Genomic DNA, 24,693 nt, shown 5'->3' with positions numbered 1-24,693 from the left:
CTGTCACTGACTTTGAGTGGTCATTAATTTTATAGAATACATATGGTTTAATTAAAACAAAACTGCAATTGCCAGTCCTGACCATCAGGAATTTACATTAACAATATCTTATGATGTTAACATAAAATTATCAACCTGAAAATTAACATCTAATGCTGGGTACACAACTGACAGATTTGCCAAAAGTCGCTAATGACTAGACAATTTTTGGAGCCTAAAAACTATCCCGAGAACATGTGATTTCAAACATACACACTACACAATTAGTGGAGCCGAGAAGAGGCACATCATTGGTGATTAAATAAAAACGTCCTCAAACGTTACATTTTAACATGAACTATTGGCAGGAATCGGAGCCCGATGGTCTAAATTCCATACACACTGCATTTTCAGCCTGCTAAATTATTGTTGGGTCCAACGAATGTTGTGCAGCACTCCGTATGTTGGGACCTGATGACACTGGTTTTGGACCGACCATCAGAGACGTGTGCAGATACTCGGACAAAACTGTTTGGAATCGGTTTGCTAATGTGAAAATGTCAATAGACAACTGAAGTAAAATCATTACTGTTAGTGGACCGCTTTAGTCATCAGCAGGTATGATGACAACAGTTCATAGTAATGACACACCTGGAACATATCATATAAGGACTTGATCTGTGAGGAATGCTTAACAACCAACTTGCTCATTAGCAGTCAGCAGCATACCATATTTTTAATTAGAACATTTAAAACACCATAATTCAAAATACATATATATGGGTCTGAAACTATATATAGCAGCTAATACTTTACTGGAGAAAAGGGGATGCCAAGTGAGATTAACATTTATTAACATGAGTGCCACTAGGTAAATTTATGAAAATGTAAAACTGCTGTGCAGAAGTAGTTTTGGGGGAATTGGTATGAAATACCGACTGATAAATAGCCGCCGGAAGTCCGATGGGAGAACATCCCAACAGCTGCTCGTAAGTATGTTAACCTTCCTTCCCCCTTCCCTAACCCTCACTTGGTGGTGCCTAACCCTAAAACTCCTGGCGTGGTGCCTAACCCTAACACCTTTACCCGCACTCTTAACCTAACCCTCCGGGGGGAGCCTAACCGTAACTCCCCTAGGCTAACCCTAACCCCCAGGGCTACAACCTAACTATCTCCGGCTTACCTCTTTCGGGATTTCGGCGTGGGGCTAAAGATAGCTGTCTCTCTTTAGTCCCAGGACGGCCGGCATTCTGGGTGGTGGTAATTAAATCGCATGCCGTTTTGGGACATCATGTACCTATTTATGAGCAGAAGTACCCCATGTCACAGCTAAGGGTATTGATTTGTTAGCTAAAATGGCTGCATATGTGAGGATGCAAATGTTGGAGGATGGAGTTGGGTGAACTGAGTGCAGTAAGATACGGGTGGTAAAGCAGGCCCTGCACGGAGAGCATTCTTAATCTTCTAGATAGACAAAGCAAAAGTGGAGTCTTCCTCAGAGAATGGAACTGGCAATAGATAAATACATGCCAACATTTCCAACTAAAAAAAATCTTCACAAAGTAGGCCATGCTCCCAAAGAGTGCAGTGATCTGCCCCATGCCTACAATTATCCACCTACACATTTCCCAAAGTGAGCTATCAAACCCTTTTCTTCTAGATTTACTTTGTTCTTGTCTCTTTATAGTGTCAAAACTATGGATGCCCCTGCAAAAAGAGTAATGTTATAAATAAAAGTACAAAACCTTAATCTAAATCAGTGGTTCTCAACATCAACCCTCAAGTTTTCCCAACAGGTCATGGTTTGAGGATTTTGGTCTGTAGCAGGTGGGATAACCCAGCAAATTTAGATTCTCCCCGGTGCGTGACTAAAGAAATCCACAAAACATGACCTGATGGTGGTGCTTGAGGGCTCAAGTTGAGAGCCCCTGATCCAAATTAAACAGGGCAATTATTTATATTATAATATTTTGCTGCTTCTACAGTTCTTGATTGCACTTCTGACTTATAGTTTTTAATGTTGTGTGTTAGTTCAGTGTAGCACTTACTACCAGTTGTATGCTTTACTTGAAACACAGTTCACAAATGAGCTTCTCTTACTTTGCTGGTACCTTTTTTCAGTGGCGTTTTATCTTTTTTTTTTCTCAGACTGGAGCAGCCATATTTTCCAGCTAATGATAAGTTCTTCCTCGCTCTTAGTCACTGTTCATCCCTTCTGCGTCTGTGCATTATTTCTCGCAATGGAAGCTTCCAGCCTGATGCAGTTATGTCATTTATCCACAAATGTCAAGAGCTAGTCATGTGCCATCTATTCACTGGAGAGACTCTAACAGCTTGTAAGAGCCTACAACTTGGTATTATACAAAGGTATGTAAAATGTGGAGCTGTAGAGTTTAGCAGTAAAATAAGCTGGACAAAGTTATTCTAGGGTTAAACTAACTTAAAAACTGTAAGCCTAGCTTATTTTTTCTTACTCGTTGGGCTCCCTCTACCATTTGTACCAGTTTATTGCTGTAAAGTATAGCATCTGTTTCTCTCCATCTTTAATAAAGTCTGGTTCATAATACACATTCTGATCAAAGTATGTTATCTAGTAGATCTAACTTTTGTCTTAAGTCACGCACAATATTTGACGTAATAGAAATGACATGAGCTGCTAGACTCTAAAGTGACTGTAGACCTCATGGCCTTGACTAACTTCAAACATAGCCAAAAACCTAATCCTGGTTAAACTACACCACCATTCCAAATTTGGTGGAGCTACAGATGTGTCCTCATACATCTAGCATGAGCTAGATGTATGAGCTTGCTTTGCATGAGTGATCTGCTAGCGTCGGGCGTCTTTTTTTGTCGAATGAGTCTGACTAGGACGCATCGGCAGACTGTGCTCATTAATTTGATATGCATCACTATATCTGTCTTTATATGAACACAACGGAACTTGGAATGAAAAAATCTGCGGCCTCTACATTGAAGCACTTCGTATGCATATTCAGAGACTCAGTCGCACACCGCCTGCTGGTGCGTCCTAGTTGCACCGCATTGCAACTTTGACGCATTTTCGGCAAAAAAAAGACACCCGCCGCTAGCAGTGTCTCATGGGACCTGGTCCGCCGGGAGAGGCTTTTTGGCGTGTCTGCAGCAAATATGTGTAAAGAGAAATCTTTAGTTACAAAATTATGGCAATGCATAAAGGACAAATAGACACACATACACACTTTCTCGCTTATTATATAGATAAAGAGGATAAATTCCCGGAAAAAGTAGTCAAACACGGTAATTGCCACCCATCATGGAGTTTCTGTCACACAAGTGTTCCGCACTCAGGAAAATCTGCAATGTTGCTGTACTGTAATTTTCAGAGATTCATTGCGACTGCTCATCCCAGGAATTGAATGCCGGCCTAAAAATTTAAATAATATATTTTCTAGATGTGCTGTACAAAAATGTCAAGCTGTAATTGCAATATGTGAATATCAACATAGTTTGTCCAGCTGCAAAGTTGTTATTATTATAATTATTATTATTTGCTCTAAACTCAGAATCACCCCTATGTGTATCTGGCAATTTATCTGTAAAGTAAATGCAGGTACTTTTTTAAAAGTAGTCATACTGTTTGCCATTTTTTCAATATGTAGCAATTGCTAATCAATTAAATTCTAGCACCAACAGAAAGCTGTACAATAAACAAAATGTACTGCAAAGAATGTGGTATTTCTGAATGATTGCACATGTGGTGTGCAATCCAGTAAACATGTAAATGCACAATTTCCTCATCTCATATTTTAACTGCTGCAAAGGGTCAAATAGACAAAAATTGGGAACAGGATGCCCTCAGAATTTCTATCTGGCACATATCGTGTACCTCCATGACAAACCATCTAAATTTCATACCATATGGGCCCTGTGGAATATTTGACAGCTCTGCCCTTGCCATGGTCCACTATGGGTGCCATCATCCCCCTGAACCTTATATTTGCAAAATGGCTCACTATACATTCTTTAAGTGGTCTCCGAGACCTTGTGGAGACTGTATAGGATACATACTACTAGATGATGTACTGCTTTTCCAGGCCTTTTAATAATCTATAATACTTTGTTGCTGGTATAGATCTTATACCGCAGTTATAGTATGTACCTGTCTCCTCCCTACATCCTAGTTTTTTATATAATTAACAAAATGTAGCTTTGGCAAGATTACAGGGAGTCTGCCTGTAATTTTAAAGCGGCAATAATTTAAAAGGCAAAACCAAACTTGCCGAAATCTCGCCAGAGTCTGCATTTCGCAGGCTATTACTTGAACCTCGATGTGTTTCGTGTTGAAAAATGTATGCTACAGATGTGTCCTCCTATATCTAGCCTCAATATGCCACACAGCGCGACGTGCCTGTCGTTAGTGAACCGCCAGGTTCCATGCTGACTCTGCTAGTGTCTGGTGTCTTTTGCCAAAAATGCATATAAGTCACAATGTAATGTGACTAGGACGCACCAGCAGATTGTGCTGATTAATTTTATATGCAACACTTGTATACAGTATCTGTGTGCACCGGAGTCTGTAAATTAAGGACAACGGAACAGGAATGTAAAAAATTGCGACCACTACTTTGTAGCACTTGACTATAGATGGTTTATAATATTTGAGTTATAGTATTTTTGAGAACATAAATTGCATTTTTAAGCCACAAAATTGTCTTAAACATTACCTGATTTTTATGGAGTGAATAAGGAGAGTTATGGTAAAACTTACCTTTGATAACTCTTTCTTCAAGGTCCACAGGGAGACAATGGGGTGTAGATGGGACCCGGTGGACCGGACACGAACAGCAAAGCTTTTCAATCCCAGGATGCTCCGGTCCTTTCCCCCCTATACCCCACCCACAGCCTGAGAGCAACTCAGTTTTGTTAGCAAGCCCAAGGCAGGAGAGGAGAGAAGGAAAACTGGTACACTGAAGAATCCCACTCTCACAAAGAGAAGGAAACAAGTGACCAAAAGAAGAAACCCATAGAAGCCAGGTGCGTCAGGGCAGGTGCCCTGTGGACCCTATGGACTTCGAAGAAAGAGAGTTAGCAAAGGTAAGTTTTACCATAACTTTCCTTTTCTTCTTCAGGGTCCATAGGGCTCCACAAGCAGACAATGGAGATGTTTCAAAGCAGTTGTTCAAGGGCGGGAACGCTCCTGAGCTGATAGAACGCTATGCCCGAAGGAAGCATCCTGTGAGGCAAATGTATCAGAGGCAAAAAAAGAAAGGTATGGACAGAAGACCAGGTAGCCACCTTGCATAACTGTTCAGCTGAGGTGCCACGCCGGGCTGCCCATGAGGGACTAACAGAGCGAGCAGAATGAGCAGAATCTGTAGCTGGCACAGGAAAGCCTGCCTGCGTGTAAGCCTGTGAGATAGTATGCGAATCCATCTGGGCAGAGTCTGTTAGCTGGCCATCCCTTGTGGAATCCATATAGGATGAAGAGGAAGTCCGATTTCCTGATGGAAGTAGTACGGTCCACGTAGATCTTCTGGATGTAGAGACCACTCTCCTGCATGCTTGTCGTGACGGTTGAGGAAATCTGCTTCCCAATTGAGAACTCCTGGGATGAATACCGTGGAGATGGCATTCGGTCCATGTGAGAATGTGGGACACTTCTGCCACTGCTGCCCGACTTCGACTGCCTCCTTGGTGATTGAGGTAGGCCACTGCCGTGGAGTTGCCAGACTACGTCTACTGGCCTGCCCTAAAGAATGTCCTGAGCCAGAGTGAGAGCTCTGTAGATGGCTCGAAGTTCCAAGACATTGATTGGTAACCCTGCCTCGACTTGGGTCCAGCGGCCCTGGAAGGAGTGTTGGCCGGTCACTGCGCCCCACCCTCGGAGGCTTGCTTCCGTGGTGAGGAGAGCCCAGTCCGGAATCCAAAAGGGGCGACCCTTGTCTAAATTAAATGTCTGTAGCCACAGGCTAGGGATAGGCAAACCTCCCGGGGGCAAGCCCATCATCTGGGATCAAAGTAGATGGGGTAGCCTGTTCCACCTGGAGAGGATCAGGTGTTGTAGGGGCCTGGAGTGAAGGTGGACACCAGCCAATCCTTGAGGTTGAGGATTGGCTGAGGAGACCCGTTGGGCTTCTGAACCAGGAAAAGGGTAGAATAATAGCCCTAACCTGGCTGTGAGGAGGGGACCGGAATTATTACTGCTGAATTCAGGACTGAATGGCTTTTTGGAGCAGCAGGGCCTTGCTTGGGTCCGATGGAGGTCCTGTGCAAAAGAACTGTTGGGGGGGTTCGCCTTAGGAAGGATAGGGCATATCCGTGGGAGACCACTTCTCTTAATCAGGCATTTGATGTGGTCTGACACTAAAATTGGGCGAATTGAAGAAGTCTGCCTCCCACCCTGGGAGAGGCCCTCTCAGTCAGGCTGTAGGCTTGTCCTCAGACTTGGCAGGTGGACATTTAGTAGTCCAGGCTTGTTTGGACCTAGCCTTGGCTGATGCCTAGCGGACAGGACCTGACCCTTAGCTTTTCCTTGAGGGCGAAAAGATGATGTCCGAGGCTTTGTATTATATGCAGAGGGCAGGAACGCTGTCTCGGAATATGCCAAAGTTGACACAATTTTATCTAATTCTGGACCAAATAGGATATCTCCAGAATAAGGAAGAGACTCCAGAGTCCTTTTTGAGTCTGAATCTGCTTTCCAGGAACGTAGCCAAAGAATACGGTGGGCCACTACCGAAGTGGCAGCGTTCCTGGAGGCCAGCAGAGCCGTATTCATAGCTGCTTCTCCCAAGAGAATTGGTATCAAATACCGCCGGCCGCATTCCCGTCAGCGGCAGCCCGACAGGAGCACAGTGCGACGCAGCGGCAGCCCGACAGCGCTGGAAATCCCAATCGTGGATAGGTAAGTATTTACTAACCTAACCCCCCTAACCCTAACTTCCCCCCCAAGTGCCTAACCCTAACCACCCCCTTCCCCGCTGCCTAAGCCTAAGTCCCTCGGGGGGGTGCCTAACCCTAAGTCCCCCCCGGGGGTGCCTAACCCTCCCTCCCCCTAGCCTAACCCTCCCGCGGCTGTCCGCTCGCGGCGCCCGGCATCCCTACGATCGGGATGCCGGGTGCCGGTCTCCCGGCGTCGGGGAAATGCAGGCGTCTACATCTAGACAACCGGCATTTCACCCTTGCCGGGAAATGACAGTCGGGAGGCCGGCTGCCGGTATTTAGGCAGTCGGCTTCCCGATTGCCTCCCCTCCCAAGTAGGAGGCTGCATCTCTAATGTGAGATATGTAGGATTGTTGTTCCCTTGAAGCATCAGGGGGAAATGTCTCTACTAGGGCCTCTGCCCAGCTCTCAATAGTTTTTACCACCCAGGCCATAGTCTTAGCAGGACGAGTAATAGCCCCTGTAAGAGAGTATATGGATTTGTGACAAGCTTCTATTCGCCTATCTGTAGTCTCCTTCAAGGAGGTTGCAGTATGGATGGGTAAGGTGGCATTCTTAACCAGACGTGTTACATGAGAATCCACTGCTGGGGGAACTTTCCATTTAGTGCAATCAGTAGCTGAGGGTAAAAAGAACTTAAACATTTTGGAATTTGAAACCTTTTACCGGGCATATTCCATGCTCTGCTCATGTGATCAGATAATTGGTCAGAGTGAGGGAACTCTGGTAAAACTATCTTTTGTCATTTAAAAAGTGATTGTTTTTTTCTTAGGAGCGGGTTCTTCCTCTTCTATTTGTAAAATAGATTTTGCAGTTCTCACAAGAGCAGGTATATTTAATTTAGAGGGTGGCTTCTCGTTTCCTGTGACGGAGTCAGAGTGAGAGAGGTCTGCGTCTCCTGCCTCCCCAGATGATATATTAGAATCAGATAACTGGGTGGACTGGGAAGGTAACACAGCATGTTTAGTAGGAAAAGGCATTTCCTTTTGCAGCATTTGCTGAACTGTAGAGGTATTAGCCAAACTCTGTACTGAGGTAGACAGTATGTCTACCCATGGGGGGAGGTAAAGGATTTGCAGGGAGTACCTGCTGTGAACATCCCACAGGGGGAACTACCACGAGGACTGCTAAGTAGTCCGCAATCTTTGTCAGCACCTGAGAAAAGGCAGCCTAGGCTGAGTCATGAGGAGGAGACACCGTGGCTGAGGAGCCTGAGGCTGTGTAACAATTAGTTCAAAGACCACCCTGAATGAGGTCCTCTAGGGCTAAGCCCGCTGAGCAGGACTTAAAAGACACCAGAGTAGGAGCAGCAGCATCAGCCTGTCAGTCTGCTTGTTATGCTTTCCTCTGCCAGACATAGCCACGAGAATAATAAAATTCCCCCTCTCTACTGACTCGTATCTCCAACTGTCTCTGCTATCTCTTCCTGGATGTCCCAGCGATTTCTCAAACTTAATATGTCTAAGATTGAGCTGATCGTCTTCCCACCCTCCCACATAAAATAATTTCGACTATTATTTTATCAATAGATGGCATAACTATCTCATCTAGTCACAAAACGTGTTGTCTTGGAGTCATTCTGGACTCTTCCCTCTCTTTCAAAGCACATATTCAAAACCTCTCGCAGTCCTGTCGTTTCCATCTCAAGAATATTTCCAAGATCAGACCCTTTCTCACCCAGGATGCCACCAAAACCCTCATACATTCACTGGTCATCTCCAGATTGGATACTGTAACCTCCTATCTGGCCTCCCCAAATCCCATCTCTCTCTTCTCCAGTCTGTGTTCAATGCTGCTGCTCGGCTAATCTTCCTCTCCAAACGCTCTACATCTGCCTCCCCTCTCTTACAAGCCCTCCACTGGTTCCCCTTCCCTTTCAGAACCCAATTCAAGGTTCTCGCACTCACTTACAAAGCCCTCACCCATTCCTCTCCCATTTCCATCTCTGATCTCATCTCCCTTCACTCTTTGTTCACTTAATACACGCCGGCTTTCATGCCAATTGATTACTTCCTCCCACTCCCGCCTCCAAGATTTTGCCCGCGCTTCTCCACTCCTTTGGAACTACCTCCCTCTCCCCATCAAACTCTGCACCTCTCTACAATCATTCAAATGAGCTCTTAAAGGCGGGTATCCACTACAAGATCTGAAAACGACTGCACGATTACGACATTGTAATCGCTCAGTCGTTTGTCACTCGTGTGATGAGCCTGCACTGAATGACCCTCAACAATCATCTGGAAACATGCTGAACCTGATGATATCGTCAGGTTGACCAGACGTTGGAAAGATGATAGATTCTAAAAGACCAGCGGGCACGCACATTGCTGGCTGTTTTAGACAATTTTGCAAACATGTGAACGATCAAATGATCGTTATCGTTCAACTTAATAATCTAGCGGATACCCCCCTTTAGACCCACTACTAAAGCCTTCCAGCTCTCATCCTAACTTGCTGCTACATCTTCCTTTCTCCCCGCCTACCCCATCTGTGTCACTCCTGTTTGTCTGCCCCTCCCTTAAAGAATGTAAGCTCTTTCGAGCAGGGCCCTCTACCCTCTTGTGCTTCTCCCTACTGTAATTTAATTTATCTCTTACTCCCCGCTAGGGCAACTAACACTTTGTTGCTTATGTAGGTGTAAAGGCCGCTAATACAGCAATGTTTATTATACATGTCCGTGTCCTGCTTTGGATTGTATTGCAAGTCACTGGTTACTTATTTGTTTATGTACTTTGTAAGGCGCTGCGGAACACTTGTGGCGCCATTTAAATAAATGATAAAATACACAGTGTGATACAGTGCAGTGAACACCCTGCAGTATGTGTAATATGGCACAGTGTAGTGTGCAACCGCGCTATATAGTATGTGGTAGCCCTCACTAATATAGAGGAGATGTGAGGTACAATGAACCCCCTATACATTAGTATGTCAGGGTATAGTAGAATAAAGGGAAAGGTATAAGCTGGACAGTATAGAAAGTAGAAATCAGCGCTAGCACAAGTCACATACAAATGCAGAAAAAGACACTATATATATATATATATATATATATCTGCAATTGGCACTGCAAACAACTACACAGACCGCAGTGGCTGGTAGGATATAGCACTGTATAACCTGGCCCGTGGGAGAGGTATACAGAGAGACTGGTTCCCGGAGACCTGTGAAGCAGAAAATGGCTGCCGAGCATCTCTGAGGGGGCAGAGGGTGAGGGAGGAGCAGCTCAGGAAACAGCTAGACCGCAGTGGAATGGCTTCCTGAACCGGGGGAGGGGCTGCAGCACCTTCTTCCCGTGCTGACTTTAACCACCGGGTCCGCTGGCCTCTAAATATGCCCTGCGCCAGTATATTAAAGCCCCAGTGAAATGAGCAGCAATAGAAAATCTCAATTCATTGGGTTCTTTATAAATAGATACCTAGTTCTACATTAGATTCAATCGCTGTGTACAGTGTAAATTTTTGGAAGAGAAACTGTCTATTAATTGTATTTTCTTTTCCAGGTTCTCCTTGGAACGTCCAGCTCTAAATGTTGTAATTTTTCCCTTACTGCATGAGAATTTGGCAGAGGTAATCAGAGATGTACCCATGATGCATTTGGATGAAATAATTTTATTTAAAAGTAGAGTGGCAGAAGAGCCCCCAAAACTCTGGCACTAGAATTGTAACTTTGTAAAAGCTGGACAGAAAGAAACAGTATGGACACAAACAATTTTTCCAAATCTTTGCACTGTACAATGATATTTATGTGAGCCATAATAAAATGACTACAAGTATATGGTTTTGTCATTTTTGTTTTTGTTTTGTATGGGTTCCTCCTAATTGGAATGTGAATTGTCTCCTTGGGTTTCAGTAGGTTTTGTTAAAAACGATGTTCAAAGCATAAACTGCTACTAGTATTATATTTTATTTTAAATTTGTTGTATTTTGTGAATCACAATTTTTTTTTAATCGGAAGTATAATTATCCGATTGGAAAAAAAAAACAAGGTTGTAAAGTGCTATTACCATTTACATAATTTTTAGTTTATGAATTTATATTTAGTACATATGAAGAAAACAAATGGATACTAGCGCACCAAGATTTCTTGAGGGCATAGGATGCAAGCGAGCTGCTGTATAGGATATCTGACCAGATCCTTAAGTATTGACAGAGAAAAAGATATACTGCGCTCAGCTAGCAAACATTACTAACGTGCGGTATCTATGAACCAAGTATGGAGTTAATCTATGTTTAGCACGTATGATATGATAAGACAATATGTAACAAATACTTAGTAGACAATGTGGATATTATGTAATAAAAAATGATTTATTTTCAAAGTTGGCTAAACCATATAGAGTGGAAAACCTGCACATGCACACAAACAAACAATATCCTACCAGATCAGTTAGGAATGAAAACAAATCAGCATTGACTATTCAAGGACCATAGGATATATGTGTCAGGATATGGTAAATGGATAGTGAATATCAGGCCAAGGAGTGATATTACTAAAAGTAATAAGGTGCACTGGCGTGCACAATCCCAAATGAATCTGGATGCTTGATGTCAGTCTTTTAGTCAGAAAGCGGCGTCCCGCTGTAGTGGCAGCAAGAAGTGGTAAAAAGTACAGTCTGAGGTATGGTGCCCGGGATGATCTTCACGGGGACAAGAGTACGGTGTATATGCCGGGGAGCAGTAGCCTCCTGGTTTGCAGTGTGATCCGCTCACCGTGTCAGTATCAGAGGTTGTCTGAATGACCAAGCTGCCTCCGACCTGCAACACCGGGGATGACACTGTGTCCAACGGGAGACTGCCCGGCACCGCCGCTCACTTGAGTAGCGTGCCGTGCGTCTCCCCCTGTGTAACCGGTGACTTACCTTTCTCACCCTGAGATTCACCGCTCCTTCCCCTGCCGGCTATGTTCCTCCAGATGGTAGAGTTGCTAGTAGTCTCCTCCGTGATGTGATCACCTGATCGGTGGTCACGTGTGTTGAATGGGTAATTAATTCAGTCTGGATATTCTTAGTCTGCAGCGCACACTCGTACTGGTAGCCACAATAAAAACAGCAAATGCTTGGATGTGTGGGATAACTCCAACGTGTTTCTGCCTGGATGGCCTTTCTCAAGGAGTAATGTGTTCTGTTCCTGTCAGTGTTAAATAGCAGAGTTTCTTCTCTCTGATTGGTCACATGCACACTGGGAGTGTTTAGAGTGCTAATTAGCAATAGAATAGACTTGCATCAGTGTGAATATATACTCTACACCTAATCCACAGCAGTATATGTATTAAGTCTATTGTAGATAAAAGCAAAGGTAAGAATCTATTACATTAAGTACTGGGACATAATGCTACGCCAGTATTCTACCAAAAAGAGTACCCCCATATTAGCAGATACTAGATGAAAATTTTATAGTATGGTAGGAAGTTTATTTCCCATATATTCCAAATAATAGACAGTGATAGAATGATATTAAATTATTATTATTATTATTAGCATTTATTTATATGGCGCCACAAGTGTTCCGCAGCGCCTTACAAAGTACAAAAACAAATTGTATACAAGTGACTTACAGAACAATACAATACAGGACATGGATAATATATATTGCTACATTAGTGACCATATCACCCAGATAAGCAACAGAGCATAAGCAACCAAGTGTTAGGTGCCATAGTGGTGAGTAAGAAGTAAATGACACTATAGTAAGGAGAAGCACAAGAGGGTAGATGGCCCTGCTCGTGAGCGCTTACATTCTAAAAAGGTGGGGGAAGACAAACTGGGTTGACACAGATGGGGTAGATGGGGACGAATGAGCATGTAGCAAGGAGTTAGAATGATAGCTGGAAGGCTTTGATGAAGTAGTGGGTCTTGAGAGCCCGTTTGAAGGATTGCAAACAGGTGGAGAGTCTGATGCGGAGTGGGAGAGAGTTCCAGAGGTGGGGAGCAGTGCGGGCAAAATCTTGGAGGCGGGAGTGGGAGGAAGTAATCAGCTGGCATGAAAGGCGGCGTGCATTAGTTGAGCGAAGAGGGCGGAGAGGAGCGTGAAGGGAGATGAGATCAGAGATGTATATGGGAGAAGATTGGGTGAGGGCTTTGTGAGCGAGCGTGAGAACCTTAAATTGGACTCTGAAAGGGAAGGGGAGCCAGTGTAGGGCTTGTAGGAGAGGGGAGGCAGATACAGAATGTTTGGAGAGGAAGATAAGCCGTGCAGCAGCATTGAGGACAGACTGGAGAGGAGAGAGATGGGATTTGGGGAGGCCAGATAGGAGGAGGTTACAATAGTCCAATCTGGAGATGACCAGTGAGTGTATGAGGGTTTTAGTAGCATCCTGGGTGAGATAGGGTCTGATCTTAGAAATATTTTTGAGATGGAAACGACAGGACTGTGAAAGGTTCTGGATATGTGGTTTGAAGGAGAGGGATGAGTCCAGGATAACTCCAAGACAGCGCACCTTGGGACTAGATGAGATAGTTATTCCATCAATTGATAAAGAAATAGTGGGAAGTGAGGTGATGTGGGAGGGTGGGAAGATGATTAGCTCTGTCTTAGACATATTAAGTTTAAGAAATCGCTGGGACATCCAGGAAGAGACAGCAGAGAGACAGTTGGAGATACGAGTCAGAAGAGAGGGGGAGAGATCAGGGGAGGAAAGGTAGATTTGAGTATCATCAGCATAGAGATGATAATGGAGGTCAAAAGAGCTGATGAGTTCACCTAGAGAGGAAGTATAGAGGGAGAATAGGAGAGGACCAAGAACAGAACCTTAGGGAACACCTACTGTAAGAGGCTGTGGAGGGGAAGAGGAGTCGTGAGAGGAAACTGAAAAAGATCGGTCAGAGAGGTAGGATGACAGCCAGGAGAGGGCAGTTTCACGTAGACCAAGGGAGTGAAGGATATTCAGCAGGAGAGGGTGGTCCACAGTGTCAAAAGCAGCAGAGAGATCAAGGAGAATGAGAAGAGAGTAGTGGCCTTGGGATTTGGCAGCAAGGAGGTCATTGCTGACTTTTGTGAGGGCAATTTCAGTGGAGTGCAGAGAACGGAAGCCAGACTGAAAAGGGTCAAGGAGGGAGTGGGAGGAAAGAAAAGTGGTAAGGCGGTTGTAGACAATCCGCTCAAGGAGTTTGGAGGCAAAGGGGAGGAAAGAGATGGGACGGTAGTTAGAAAGAAGGTTAGGATCAAGGGTAGGTTTTTTAAGAATGGGGGAGACAAGGGCATGTTTGAATGCAGAAGGAACAGTGCCTGATGAGAGGGAGAGGTTAATGAGGTGGGCAAGATGGGAGCAGGCTGAGAGAGAGAGGAAGCAGAGGAGGCGGGAGGGGATGGGATCAAGGGGGGAGGTGGAAGGGGGGGAGGACCGGATGAGGGCCATGACTTCCTCTCCAGATACAGGGGAGAAGGATGTTAGAGTTGGTAAAGTTGATGGGGAAGGGTGACTAGGGAAAGGAGGAGGTGGAGAGCTGGGGGACTGATTGGATATGATGTCCTGACGTATGGAATCAATTTTAGATGTAAAATAGGTAGCAAAGTCAAGGGCAGTGAGCAAGGAGGGGAGACGAGGAGGGGGTGGGCGAAGGAGGGATTTGAAAGTAGTGAAGAGACGCTGGGGATTAGAGGACTGAGAGGAGATGAGGTTCTTAAAGTATGACTGTTTAGAGAGGGAGAGCGCAGCACTATAGGATGAGAGCATAAATTTGAAATGGAGAAAATCTGCCTTAGAGCGTGATCTTCTCCACTGTCGCTCAGCAGTTCGAGAACACTTTTGCAGGTATCTGGTGCATTTGGAATGCCAAATTATCTGCAGAAGTATCTAATTCATCCTGAGCTCTACATTTTAGGTAGCATTGGGTTTGCATACACGACTTAGTGGTGAAGGTATAAATGATATGAGTGATGGTGGTTCTAGACACACTGTATGTGATGTCCAGTACGGGCTAAAATGGCGTTGTGGTGCTTCTATTGACAATAATTAATTAACTCAGAGATACTGTTTAGTTTCTTTTTTTACATATGATGGATTTAATTTCGTTGTCTAAATTATGCCCTCGGGGGGCAAATGTCTTAAGTTCATATATCCATTCAAGCTCTCTGGTGTTCATCTTATGCTCGTAATCCCCACCTCTCCAATTGTGTGTCACTTGTTCTAGACCAAGAAATTTTAGTAATTTTGGATCACTGTCGTGATGAATTAGGAAGTGGTTTGACAGATTGTGCTCTTCCAATCCTCTTTTTATGTTTCTAATATGTTCACTAACACGGGTTTTTAAAGGTCTTATGGTCCTGCCTATGTACTGTTTATTACAGCTACATTCAAGCATGTAAATAACCCCTTTTGTGTTGCATGTTATCGTACTTTTAATGGGGTATTCCTTTCCTGTCGTGCTAGATGTAAATGTCGTGATTGGTTTTGTGGATCTGTAGCCATAATTTCTACAACCTAAGCAATTGCCGCAGTGGAAAAAGCCTTTGTTGTTGGAATTGTCTAAAGTGGTTTGTGTAAGTTGTTTGGGTGGGATATGGTTATGTATGATCTTTTTTCTTAGATCTGGTGCTTTATTATAGATGATTCTCGGATTTGGAGGTAGGTGTTTAGCCAGTGTGTCATCACCAAGTAGTATTGGCAATGTTTGTTCAGGATGCGCCTGACATCTTTTGCTTGTTTTGAATACTGCGTGATGAAAAGAACTTCATCCTTGAACTTGGTCTGTCTATTATTGCTGTTTTTATATTCCAGTAGCTCTTGTCTATTACTCATTTCTACTTCATGAAATGTTTTGAAGACCGAGTTTTTGTCGTATTCCTTCTCAAGAAACTGCTCCGCTAAATTTTGGCCTTGTGTCTAATGGAGCATACACACGGTCAGATTTGTCAGACTTGTCAGATGAACGATTTTACCAAAGTTTTGAACGATTTGAACGATTTTTGACTGCATTAAAATGAATGGAATCGTCCAAGTCTGACTGCAAACACATCAGATGTCAGAAATCGTTATCTGACCATTGGGAACGCGCTTCGTTGATCGTCCATCGTTCAGGCATGTCAGATATGAATGATTTTCCTTCAGATATGAACGACTGAAGGATTTTTAAATCGTTATCGTTCATATCTGAAGGAAAAATCTGACCGTGTGTATGCACCATTATAATCACTTATTTTTGAGCAGTTCCTCCGTAGTCTCGTGAACTGCCCTTTAGGGATGGTCTTGAGCCAAGTGGGGTGATGCCAGCTGGTAGGTAAAATAAAACTATTCACATCTACTTCTTTTTTGAAGGTGTTGGTTTGAATCTTCCCTCTTTCTGTGAATATATTGAGATCTAAAAACTTTACCTTCTCCTTACTGTAATTGGCTGTAAACACTAGTTGATTGTCGTTGGTATTAAGAATGGTCAGAAATTGTTTCAAAGTGGCTTCATCCCCTCGCCAAATGAAGAAGACATCGTCTATGTATCTCTTCCATAGCACGAGGTTTGCCCCAAACTCCGCCCCCCTCCAGATATGGTGATCCTCCCACCAACTCATGAAGAGGTTGGCGTAGCTCGGGGCAAACCTCGTGCCCATGGCAGTGCCAGTGGTTTGCAGGAAAAATTGATCGTTGTACCAAACATAATTGTTTAAGGATGAACTGAATGCAGTCAATTATAAAGTCCCGTTGAGTATCTGTGAGAGAGTCGTTTTTATTTAGGTGGTATCTGATGCTCGTGATGCCTTGAGTATGGTCTATGACCGTATATAGGGAAGTGATGTCAGTTGTCACTAGCCAGAAATCCTCCTCCCACTTTATGTCATTTAGAATGTTCAGGATCTGGGTGGTGTCTTTCAAGTATGCGGTTTGTTGTATCACATACGGTTGTAATATGTGGTCTATGTATTCAGACAAGTTAGACGTCAGGGACCCTATCCCAGATATAATTGGTCTCCCCGGTGGTTTGTTCTTATTTTTATGCACCTTTGGCAGATAATAAAATACTGGAATTATTGGATTTTTTGTTTCAATGAATTGGTATTCTTGTTTATTCAAAACACCTAAGCTACTACCTTTGAGTAGGTGGATCTTTAATTCCTGTGCGTATTGTTGTGTGGGATCATTGGTCAAAACCTTATATGTTGTTGAGTCACTTAGAAGTCTCTGTGCCTCTTCCATGTAGTCTGCTTTGTTAAGGATTACAATACCTCCCCCCTTATCTGCAGGTTTTATAATGATAGAATGATCCTCCTGTAGTGCTCGTAATGTATTCCTTTCTTTTTTTGTCAAATTATCATGTTTATTGTTGGTGTGTATATTCTCTGTCTTTCTCCACCAATCTGGTGAAAGTTTCCACATGTGCCCCTTTTATATGACTGGGATAAAATGTTGATACTGGTTTTAAATCCGTGAGTCTATTGATGTTATTGTGCTCTGTGTTCCTTATTTCTACGGGATTGATGGATGAAAAATATTTCTTTAAAGCCAGTTTGCGAGTAAACTTGTGCAGATCTAGGTACGTCTGGAATTTATTAATGTTGTTTGTTGGAGCAAACTTTAGGCCTTTGTCTAAAAGCTGCAAATGTTCGTCTGTTAAAGTGATATTGCTCAGATTGAATATACCTCGTCCTGATGTATTGGATTCTGTGATCGTGTTTTTCCGTGTCTTGCTTTTTTCTCCCCGCCCCTACATCCCCTTCTTGTGCGTCTAATTTCCTTTTTCCTGGGTTCAGGTTCATATTGTGTAATATTAGAGGTGTTTTGTGCATAGACTCTTCTAAAAAAAACCTGTGGTTTGGAAACACATTCTTCAGAATTGATGGTTCCCGGGATTGTGTTTGAGGGCTGTATATGTTTGCTTGGTGTTTCCGTTAGGTCGCTAATATGCCAACCTATATCTAAGGAAGTCCTAGCTAAATCCTCATAGATTGGATCGTCCTCAATCTCATGAATGGAAAAGGATGTCTCTGTTACAGAACTACAGGTGGATAGATCAGATAAATGTTCTTTATCTTGTTGATCTCTTTGTGATGGTAGTTTTGTGGTATGGAATGTATTATTTTTGTTGGTATTGTGGAGTCTTGACATATATTGTTGATATGTCAGATTTAGTTTGTGATAAATGGGTGTTCCTAAATTCTTATTTGTGGAAAAATTCTTCTTTTTTGATTCTTTGTTAGTTGTTCTCATGTGTTTTGACGTCCTGAGTGAGGGTTTGTTCTGTCCACATTTATCTCTGAGTATTTTATTCTTTTTAGTTTCTATTATTTTGGTCTCTCCTTTAATGACTCTATTTAATGAAAGGGTGGACAGGGTGATGAATTCCTTATCGTTCTTGTAGGGATCTAATGCTAGATCTAGTGACTTAATTCCTTCATCTGGGATTTGTAATTGCTTTTCGTGATTGTCTATTATTAATTGAATCAGCTTATAAGAACAGTCTGATAGGATGTCATTCCATTCTTTCATGAAAGACAGATCCTCTAGATTATGGCTGGGTGTAAGAAAAAAGATCATACATAACCATATCCCACCCAAACAACTTAAACAAACCACTTTAGACAATTCCAACAACAAAGGCTTTTTCCACTGCGGCAATTGCTTAGGTTGTAGAAATTATGGCTACAGATCCACAAAACCAATCACGACGTTTACATCTAGCACGACAGAAAAGGAATACCACATTAAAAGTACGATAACATGCAACACAAAAGGGGTTATTTACATGCTTGAATGTAGCTGTAATAAACAGTACATAGGCAGGACCATAAGACCTTTAAAAACCCGTGTTAGTGAACATATTAGAAACATAAAAAGAGGATTGGAAGAGCACAATCTGTCAAACCACTTCCTAATTCATCACGACAGTGATCCAAAATTACTAAAATTTCTTGGTCTAGAACAAGTGACACACAATTGGAGAGGTGGGGATTACGAGCATAAGATGAACACCAGAGAGCTTGAATGGATATATGAACTTAAGACATTTGCCCCCCGAGGGCATAATTTAGACAACGAAATTAAATCCATCATATGTAAAAAAAGAAACTAAACAGTATCTCTGAGTTAATTAATTATTGTCAATAGAAGCACCACAACGCCATTTTAGCCCGTACTGGACATCACATACAGTGTGTCTAGAACCACCATCACTCATATCATTTATACCTTCACCACTAAGTCGTGTATGCAAATCCAATGCTACCTAAAATGTAGAGCTCAGGATGAATTAGATACTTCTGCAGATAATTTAATATCATTCTATCACTCTATTATTTGGAATATATGGGAAATAAACTTACTACCATACTATAAAATTTTCATCTAGTATCTGCTAATATGGGGGTACTCTTTTTGGTAGAATACTGGCGTAGCATTATATATTATTAATTAGGACATGTCTTATGTATGAATATCATATGCATACCCAATTTATACTGTCCCAGTACTTAATGTAATAGATTCTTACCTTTGCTTTTATCTACAATAGACTTAATACATATACTGCTGTGGATTAGGTGTAGAGTATATATTCACACTGATGCAAGTCTATTCTATTTACACTCCCAGTGTGCATGTGACCAATCAGAGAGAAGAAACTCTGCTATTTAACACTGACAGGAACAGAACACATTACTCCTTGAGAAAGGCCATCCAGGCAGAAACGCGTTGGAGTTATCCCACACATCCAAGCATTTGCTGTTTTTATTGTGGCTACCAGTACGAGTGTGCGCTGCAGACTAAGAATATCCAGACTGAATTAATTACCCATTCAACACACGTGACCACCGATCAGGTGATCACATCACGGAGGAGACTACTAGCAACTCTACCATCTGGAGGAACATAGCCGGCAGGGGAAGGAGCGGTGAATCTCAGGGTGAGAAAGGTAAGTCACCGGTTACACAGGGGGAGACGCACGGCACGCTACTCAAGTGAGCGGCGGTGCCGGGCAGTCTCCCGTTGGACACAGTGTCATCCCCGGTGTTGCAGGTCGGAGGCAGCTTGGTCATTCAGACAACCTCTGATACTGACACGGTGAGCGGATCACACTGCAAACCAGGAGGCTACTGCTCCCCGGCATATACACCGTACTCTTGTCCCCGTGAAGATCATCCCGGGCACCATACCTCAGACTGTACTTTTTACCACTTCTTGCTGCCACTACAGCGGGACGCCGCTTTCTGACTAAAAGACTGACATCAAGCATCCAGATTCATTTGGGATTGTGCACGCCAGTGCACCTTATTACTTTTAGTAATATCACTCCTTGGCCTGATATTCACTATCCATTTACCATATCCTGACACATATATCCTATGGTCCTTGAATAGTCAATGCTGATTTGTTTTCATTCCTAACTGATCTGGTAGGATATTGTTTGTTTGTGTGCATGTGCAGGTTTTCCACTCTATATGGTTTAGCCAACTTTGAAAATAAATCATTTTTTATTACATAATATCCACATTGTCTACTAAGTATTTGTTACATATTGTCTTATCATATCATACGTGCTAAACATAGATTAACTCCATACTTGGTTCATAGATACCGCACGTTAGTAATGTTTGCTAGCTGAGCGCAGTATATCTTTTTCTCTGTCAATATTTAGTACATATTTGGAAGTATAATCCAGTTGTAAGATTTTTGTCATGTACAGTACTACAAATTATTATTAGCTCCTGTGGGCTATTATATCCTTTCTCTAATCAATAAATGTGCATCCATTTACAAAAGCAAGATAAAACGGGAAGCAGTCGGGAAGCTGACGGACGGAATCCCGACCGTCAGCTTCCAGACTGTCTAATCCCGGCAAGGGGTTAAATGACAGGCGTCGCAATCACGACGCCTGTCATTTTACCTACGCCGGGAGCCCGACACCCGGCTTACCGATCGAAGGTAAGCCGGGTGCGGACAGTGGTTAGGTTTAGGATTCCCTGGGGGGATTTAGGGGAAGGGAGGGTTAGACACCCCCGGGGGAGAGGTTAGCGGCCGGCGGCCAATCATACTGAATCCGATAAAACATCCCATTTGTTATATATATAATATTATGCCATAAAATGTATCCTCCAACTGAAATCTACTTTTTACAAAGTGGTTGTTAGGATATTTTGCTTGAATTCATTGAAAGATTTAATTTTAAATATTTTCATCCATATTTTATTTTCTAGCATCAGGACATGTGACTTATTAGTGATAATACTTCTAATTGAAGAGGCGAGTGGATGTAGGTGTTCAGTTACAATTCGAAGAAACTGAGATATTTACAGTTAAACTTGACATGAATTCGAAATAGCACTTTTTCATCCACAAAATATATTAGTAAACAGGCTACCAACATTTTAAATAACATTGTTTAGGTGCATATACACGTAAAGATTTTCTGTCCAACCATCCAACTATTTGATTGGTTGGAATGAAAATCTGGTAAGGTATGAAAGCAAATGACAAACAGCAATTTGCTACTAAATGCCGGAAAATGGACAAATACTGTTGTTTGAACAAATTGTTTAGATCAAACATTTAACAAACTTGTCTGACGACCATTTTCATCTATTTTCTGCCATTTTGGAGCAAATTGCTCAGTTACTCCCATACGTTGCAAAAGAAATGGTAGTTGCTCAGATCAGCTTAATTGCATAACACAGGTGCTTGTAAAGGGCGGGGTTTACTCTGAACACAGAAAAAAAAGAGATTTGCCCCCCAGCACACTGCAGCAAAAACAATACTTAAATCCTACATGATAATAGTGATTCAGAGGTATTAGTTACATACATTTGCAAATATATGAATAAGCGCCAGGCCAATCGTCAAGGCTCCTCTATACTGGCGTCCCTAGCATTAAGGGGTTCACGTCCGAGAAGCAAGGCACCCCAAAAAAAAATCCAACCAAGGGCCATCCCCAGGGCATCACACGAAAAAGGGAAGAAGGTGATAGTGAAGTATATAGAAAAGATGTGTAAGTATAAATTAGGGATGTGCAGGCTCGGATAGGTTCGAGTTTGCACGTGGAGTTCGGATTTTTCCCTCCAAAAAAACGGAACTCAGAACGAGGCAAAACGTCATCTTACATGGACGAACATCATCATTCCTGGACAAAAGACCAGGAATGATGATGTTCGTCCATGTAAGATGACGTTTTGCCTCGTTCTGAGTTCCGTTTTTTTGGAGGGAAAAATCCGAACTCCACGTGCAAACTCGAACCTATCCGAGCCTGCACATCCCTAGTATAAATCAATAAGTGTTAATGAAATGAGAAAGAATTAAAATGACATAAATAGTATACAAACAAATAGAAAAGTGATAAAAGAATTCTATGTGAATTAAGTGGTGATGCCATAAGAAAGGCCCAGTCAGAACCCCCCCGGGGGCCCCACTCCCAAACGCTCACCCCAAAATAATTATTGCTACATAATAGTAGCACCCACTCTGGGTCATATAATTACAATTGATGTACTGCATGATAACAGTACATATAAAAGCTGAGAGCTAACTTACCTTGGAGGTACCCCAAAAAACCTCCACATGGCACTATAAGCATCAGCACATCCTCCTAATGCTGACTGCCTTCATGCCTCTCCAAACTTGCAAAAGAAATGGTAGTTGCTCAGATCAGCTTAATTGCATAACACAGGTGCTTGTAAAGGGCGGGGTTTACTCTGAACACAGAAAAAAAAAGAGATTTGCCCCCCAGCACACTGCAGCAAAAACAATACTTAAATCCTACATGATAATAGCGATTCAGAGGTATTAGTTACATACATTTGCAAATATATGAATAAGCGCCAGGCCAATCGTCAAGGCTCCTCTATACTGGCGTCCCTAGCATTAAGGGGTTCACGTCCGAGAAGCAAGGCACCCCAAAAAAAAAATCCATATATATATAACAAGTCAAAAATGGTCCGGCACTCAAATAACAGAGATAAATTGGTCCGGTGCCCCCACAAAATAGGTAAATAAAAACACAGACGGTGCGGCACTCAGGACTCGAATACACAAATAAATCAGACACGAAGTTGTAAAGTTCAACGTTTCAATCCATGTTAGATTGTCATCAGGAGATACAGAATGAAAAAAACATCTTACCTTTAAACACTCACACAACAAGTGAATCGTGACACCAGCAGAACCCCGGGCCGTGCACGGGGAGCGGGAGGCACAGAATGATGACGTCATCGGCGCATCAATGTCGCGCACTTCAGTGACAAAACCATCACCATGGAGGAAACTTATAACACAGGCAGTACACTGTAAACAACACGGACAAATATATAACAGACATAATATTCAAAATACAAAAAGTATGACACTATTGAGTTAAAAAACCCTGCAGATGCCAGTTAATCATAATTAGCAGCAGAGATCTTTACTGATCAAATCGGCAACACCGCATATCAGAATAACCCAGGACGCCCTGCAACCATAAATATATTGATGTTTAAGCTAATAGAAAATGACAATAGTGACTTATTCATCATTAAAGCAGGATAAAGGTAAAACATCGTTTAAACCTTTAGGGGTAATCACATCCAAGAAGTGGATCCAAAAAGCTTCACGTTTTAAAAGAGCCCTATTCCTATCACCACCTCTTTTAAGTGGCGGAGTGTGGTCAATCATTCGATAGCGAAGACTCGCCAAGTTATGTCCCGCCTCCACAAATTGGCGAGCCACCGGTTGATCGCTGGTGCCACTAAGCAATGCTTTTCTAATCGAGGATCTATGTACCCCCATCCTCTCTTTAAATTTGCGGGAGGTCTTACCAATGTAGGTAAGACCACAGGGGCATAAAATTTGATACACTACATATACAGATTCACAAGTAAGATGATATCTAATCCGTAATTCTTTGCCCGTATGGGGATGATAAAAAGTGTCACCAGTTACCAAAAAGCTACAGGTTACGCACGTACACCTGAAGCAACCAAGCTTCCTAGGTAGAAAGCTTTTTATCGGGGTTTTACCTCTACCGGTGATATCGCTCTTAACTAAGAGGTCCCTTAAATTGCTACCTCTAGAGTAGCAAGGGCGTAGTGAATGATCAGCAAGTTGTAATTCACTGTCAGTCTGGATGAAATTCCATAGCTTCTTAGAGATATTATTGATCTGTGGGGATAGCAGGTTATATTGCGCGCATAAGATTGCCCTCTCTAGTTCCGGCGCCCTGCCTGCCGTCAGAGCTAGAGGGAACACTATATATATATATATATATCCACACACACACACAGGTGCATAAATATTGGGACATTGACAGAATTTTCATATTTTGGCCTCTATTCACCACCACAATGGCTTTGAAATGAAACAAACAAGATGTGCTTTAACTGCAGACTTTCAGATTTAATTTGAGGGTAATTACATCCAAATCAGGTGAACGGTGTAGGAATTACAACGGTTTCTATATGTGCCTCACACTTTTTAAGGGGACAAAAGTAATGGGACTATCAACTCAAAAGCTATTTCATGGACAGGTGTGGGCTATTCCCTCATTATTTCATTATCAATTGAGCAGGTAAAAGGTCTGGAGTTGATTCTAGGTGTGACATTTGCATTTGGAATCAGTTGCTGTCGACTCTCAATATGAGATCCAAAGAGCTGTCACTATCAGTAAAGCAAGCCATCATTAGGCTGAAAAATCAAAACAAACCCATCAGAGAGATAGCAAAAACATTAGGTGTGGCCAAATCAACTGTTTGGAACATTCTTAAAAAGAAAGAACGCATCGGAGAGCTCAGCAACACCAAAAGACCCGGAAGACCACGGAAAACAACTGTGGTGGATGACAGAAGAATTATTTCCCTGGTGAAGAAAAACCCCTTCACAACAGTTGGCCAAATCAAAAACACTCTCCAG

At 42.6% G+C, this 24,693-nt stretch overlaps 1 protein-coding gene across 2 annotated transcripts in view; it reads left to right on the top strand.

The window, feature by feature from the left end:
- FBXL18 (F-box and leucine rich repeat protein 18) overlaps positions 1 to 10,672 on the top strand; it is an 86,986-nt gene extending 76,314 nt beyond the window's left edge. For both annotated transcript variants that reach the window (XM_088456230.1, XM_088456229.1), the window contains exons 4-5: positions 2,128 to 2,346; positions 10,400 to 10,672. In XM_088456230.1, the coding sequence (XP_088312356.1) occupies positions 2,128 to 2,346; positions 10,400 to 10,556 (376 nt within the window). In that variant the 3' untranslated portion in view covers positions 10,557 to 10,672. The remainder of the gene's footprint in view (positions 1 to 2,127; positions 2,347 to 10,399) is intronic.
- The last annotated feature ends 14,021 nt before the right edge of the window (positions 10,673 to 24,693 follow it).

Source organism: Taudactylus pleione, unplaced genomic scaffold (assembly GCF_031769625.1).
Source record: "Taudactylus pleione unplaced genomic scaffold, aTauple2 ptg000690l, whole genome shotgun sequence".
Taxonomy (NCBI): domain Eukaryota; kingdom Metazoa; phylum Chordata; class Amphibia; order Anura; family Myobatrachidae; genus Taudactylus; species Taudactylus pleione.
This window is presented reverse-complemented; position numbering and strand designations above follow the sequence as displayed.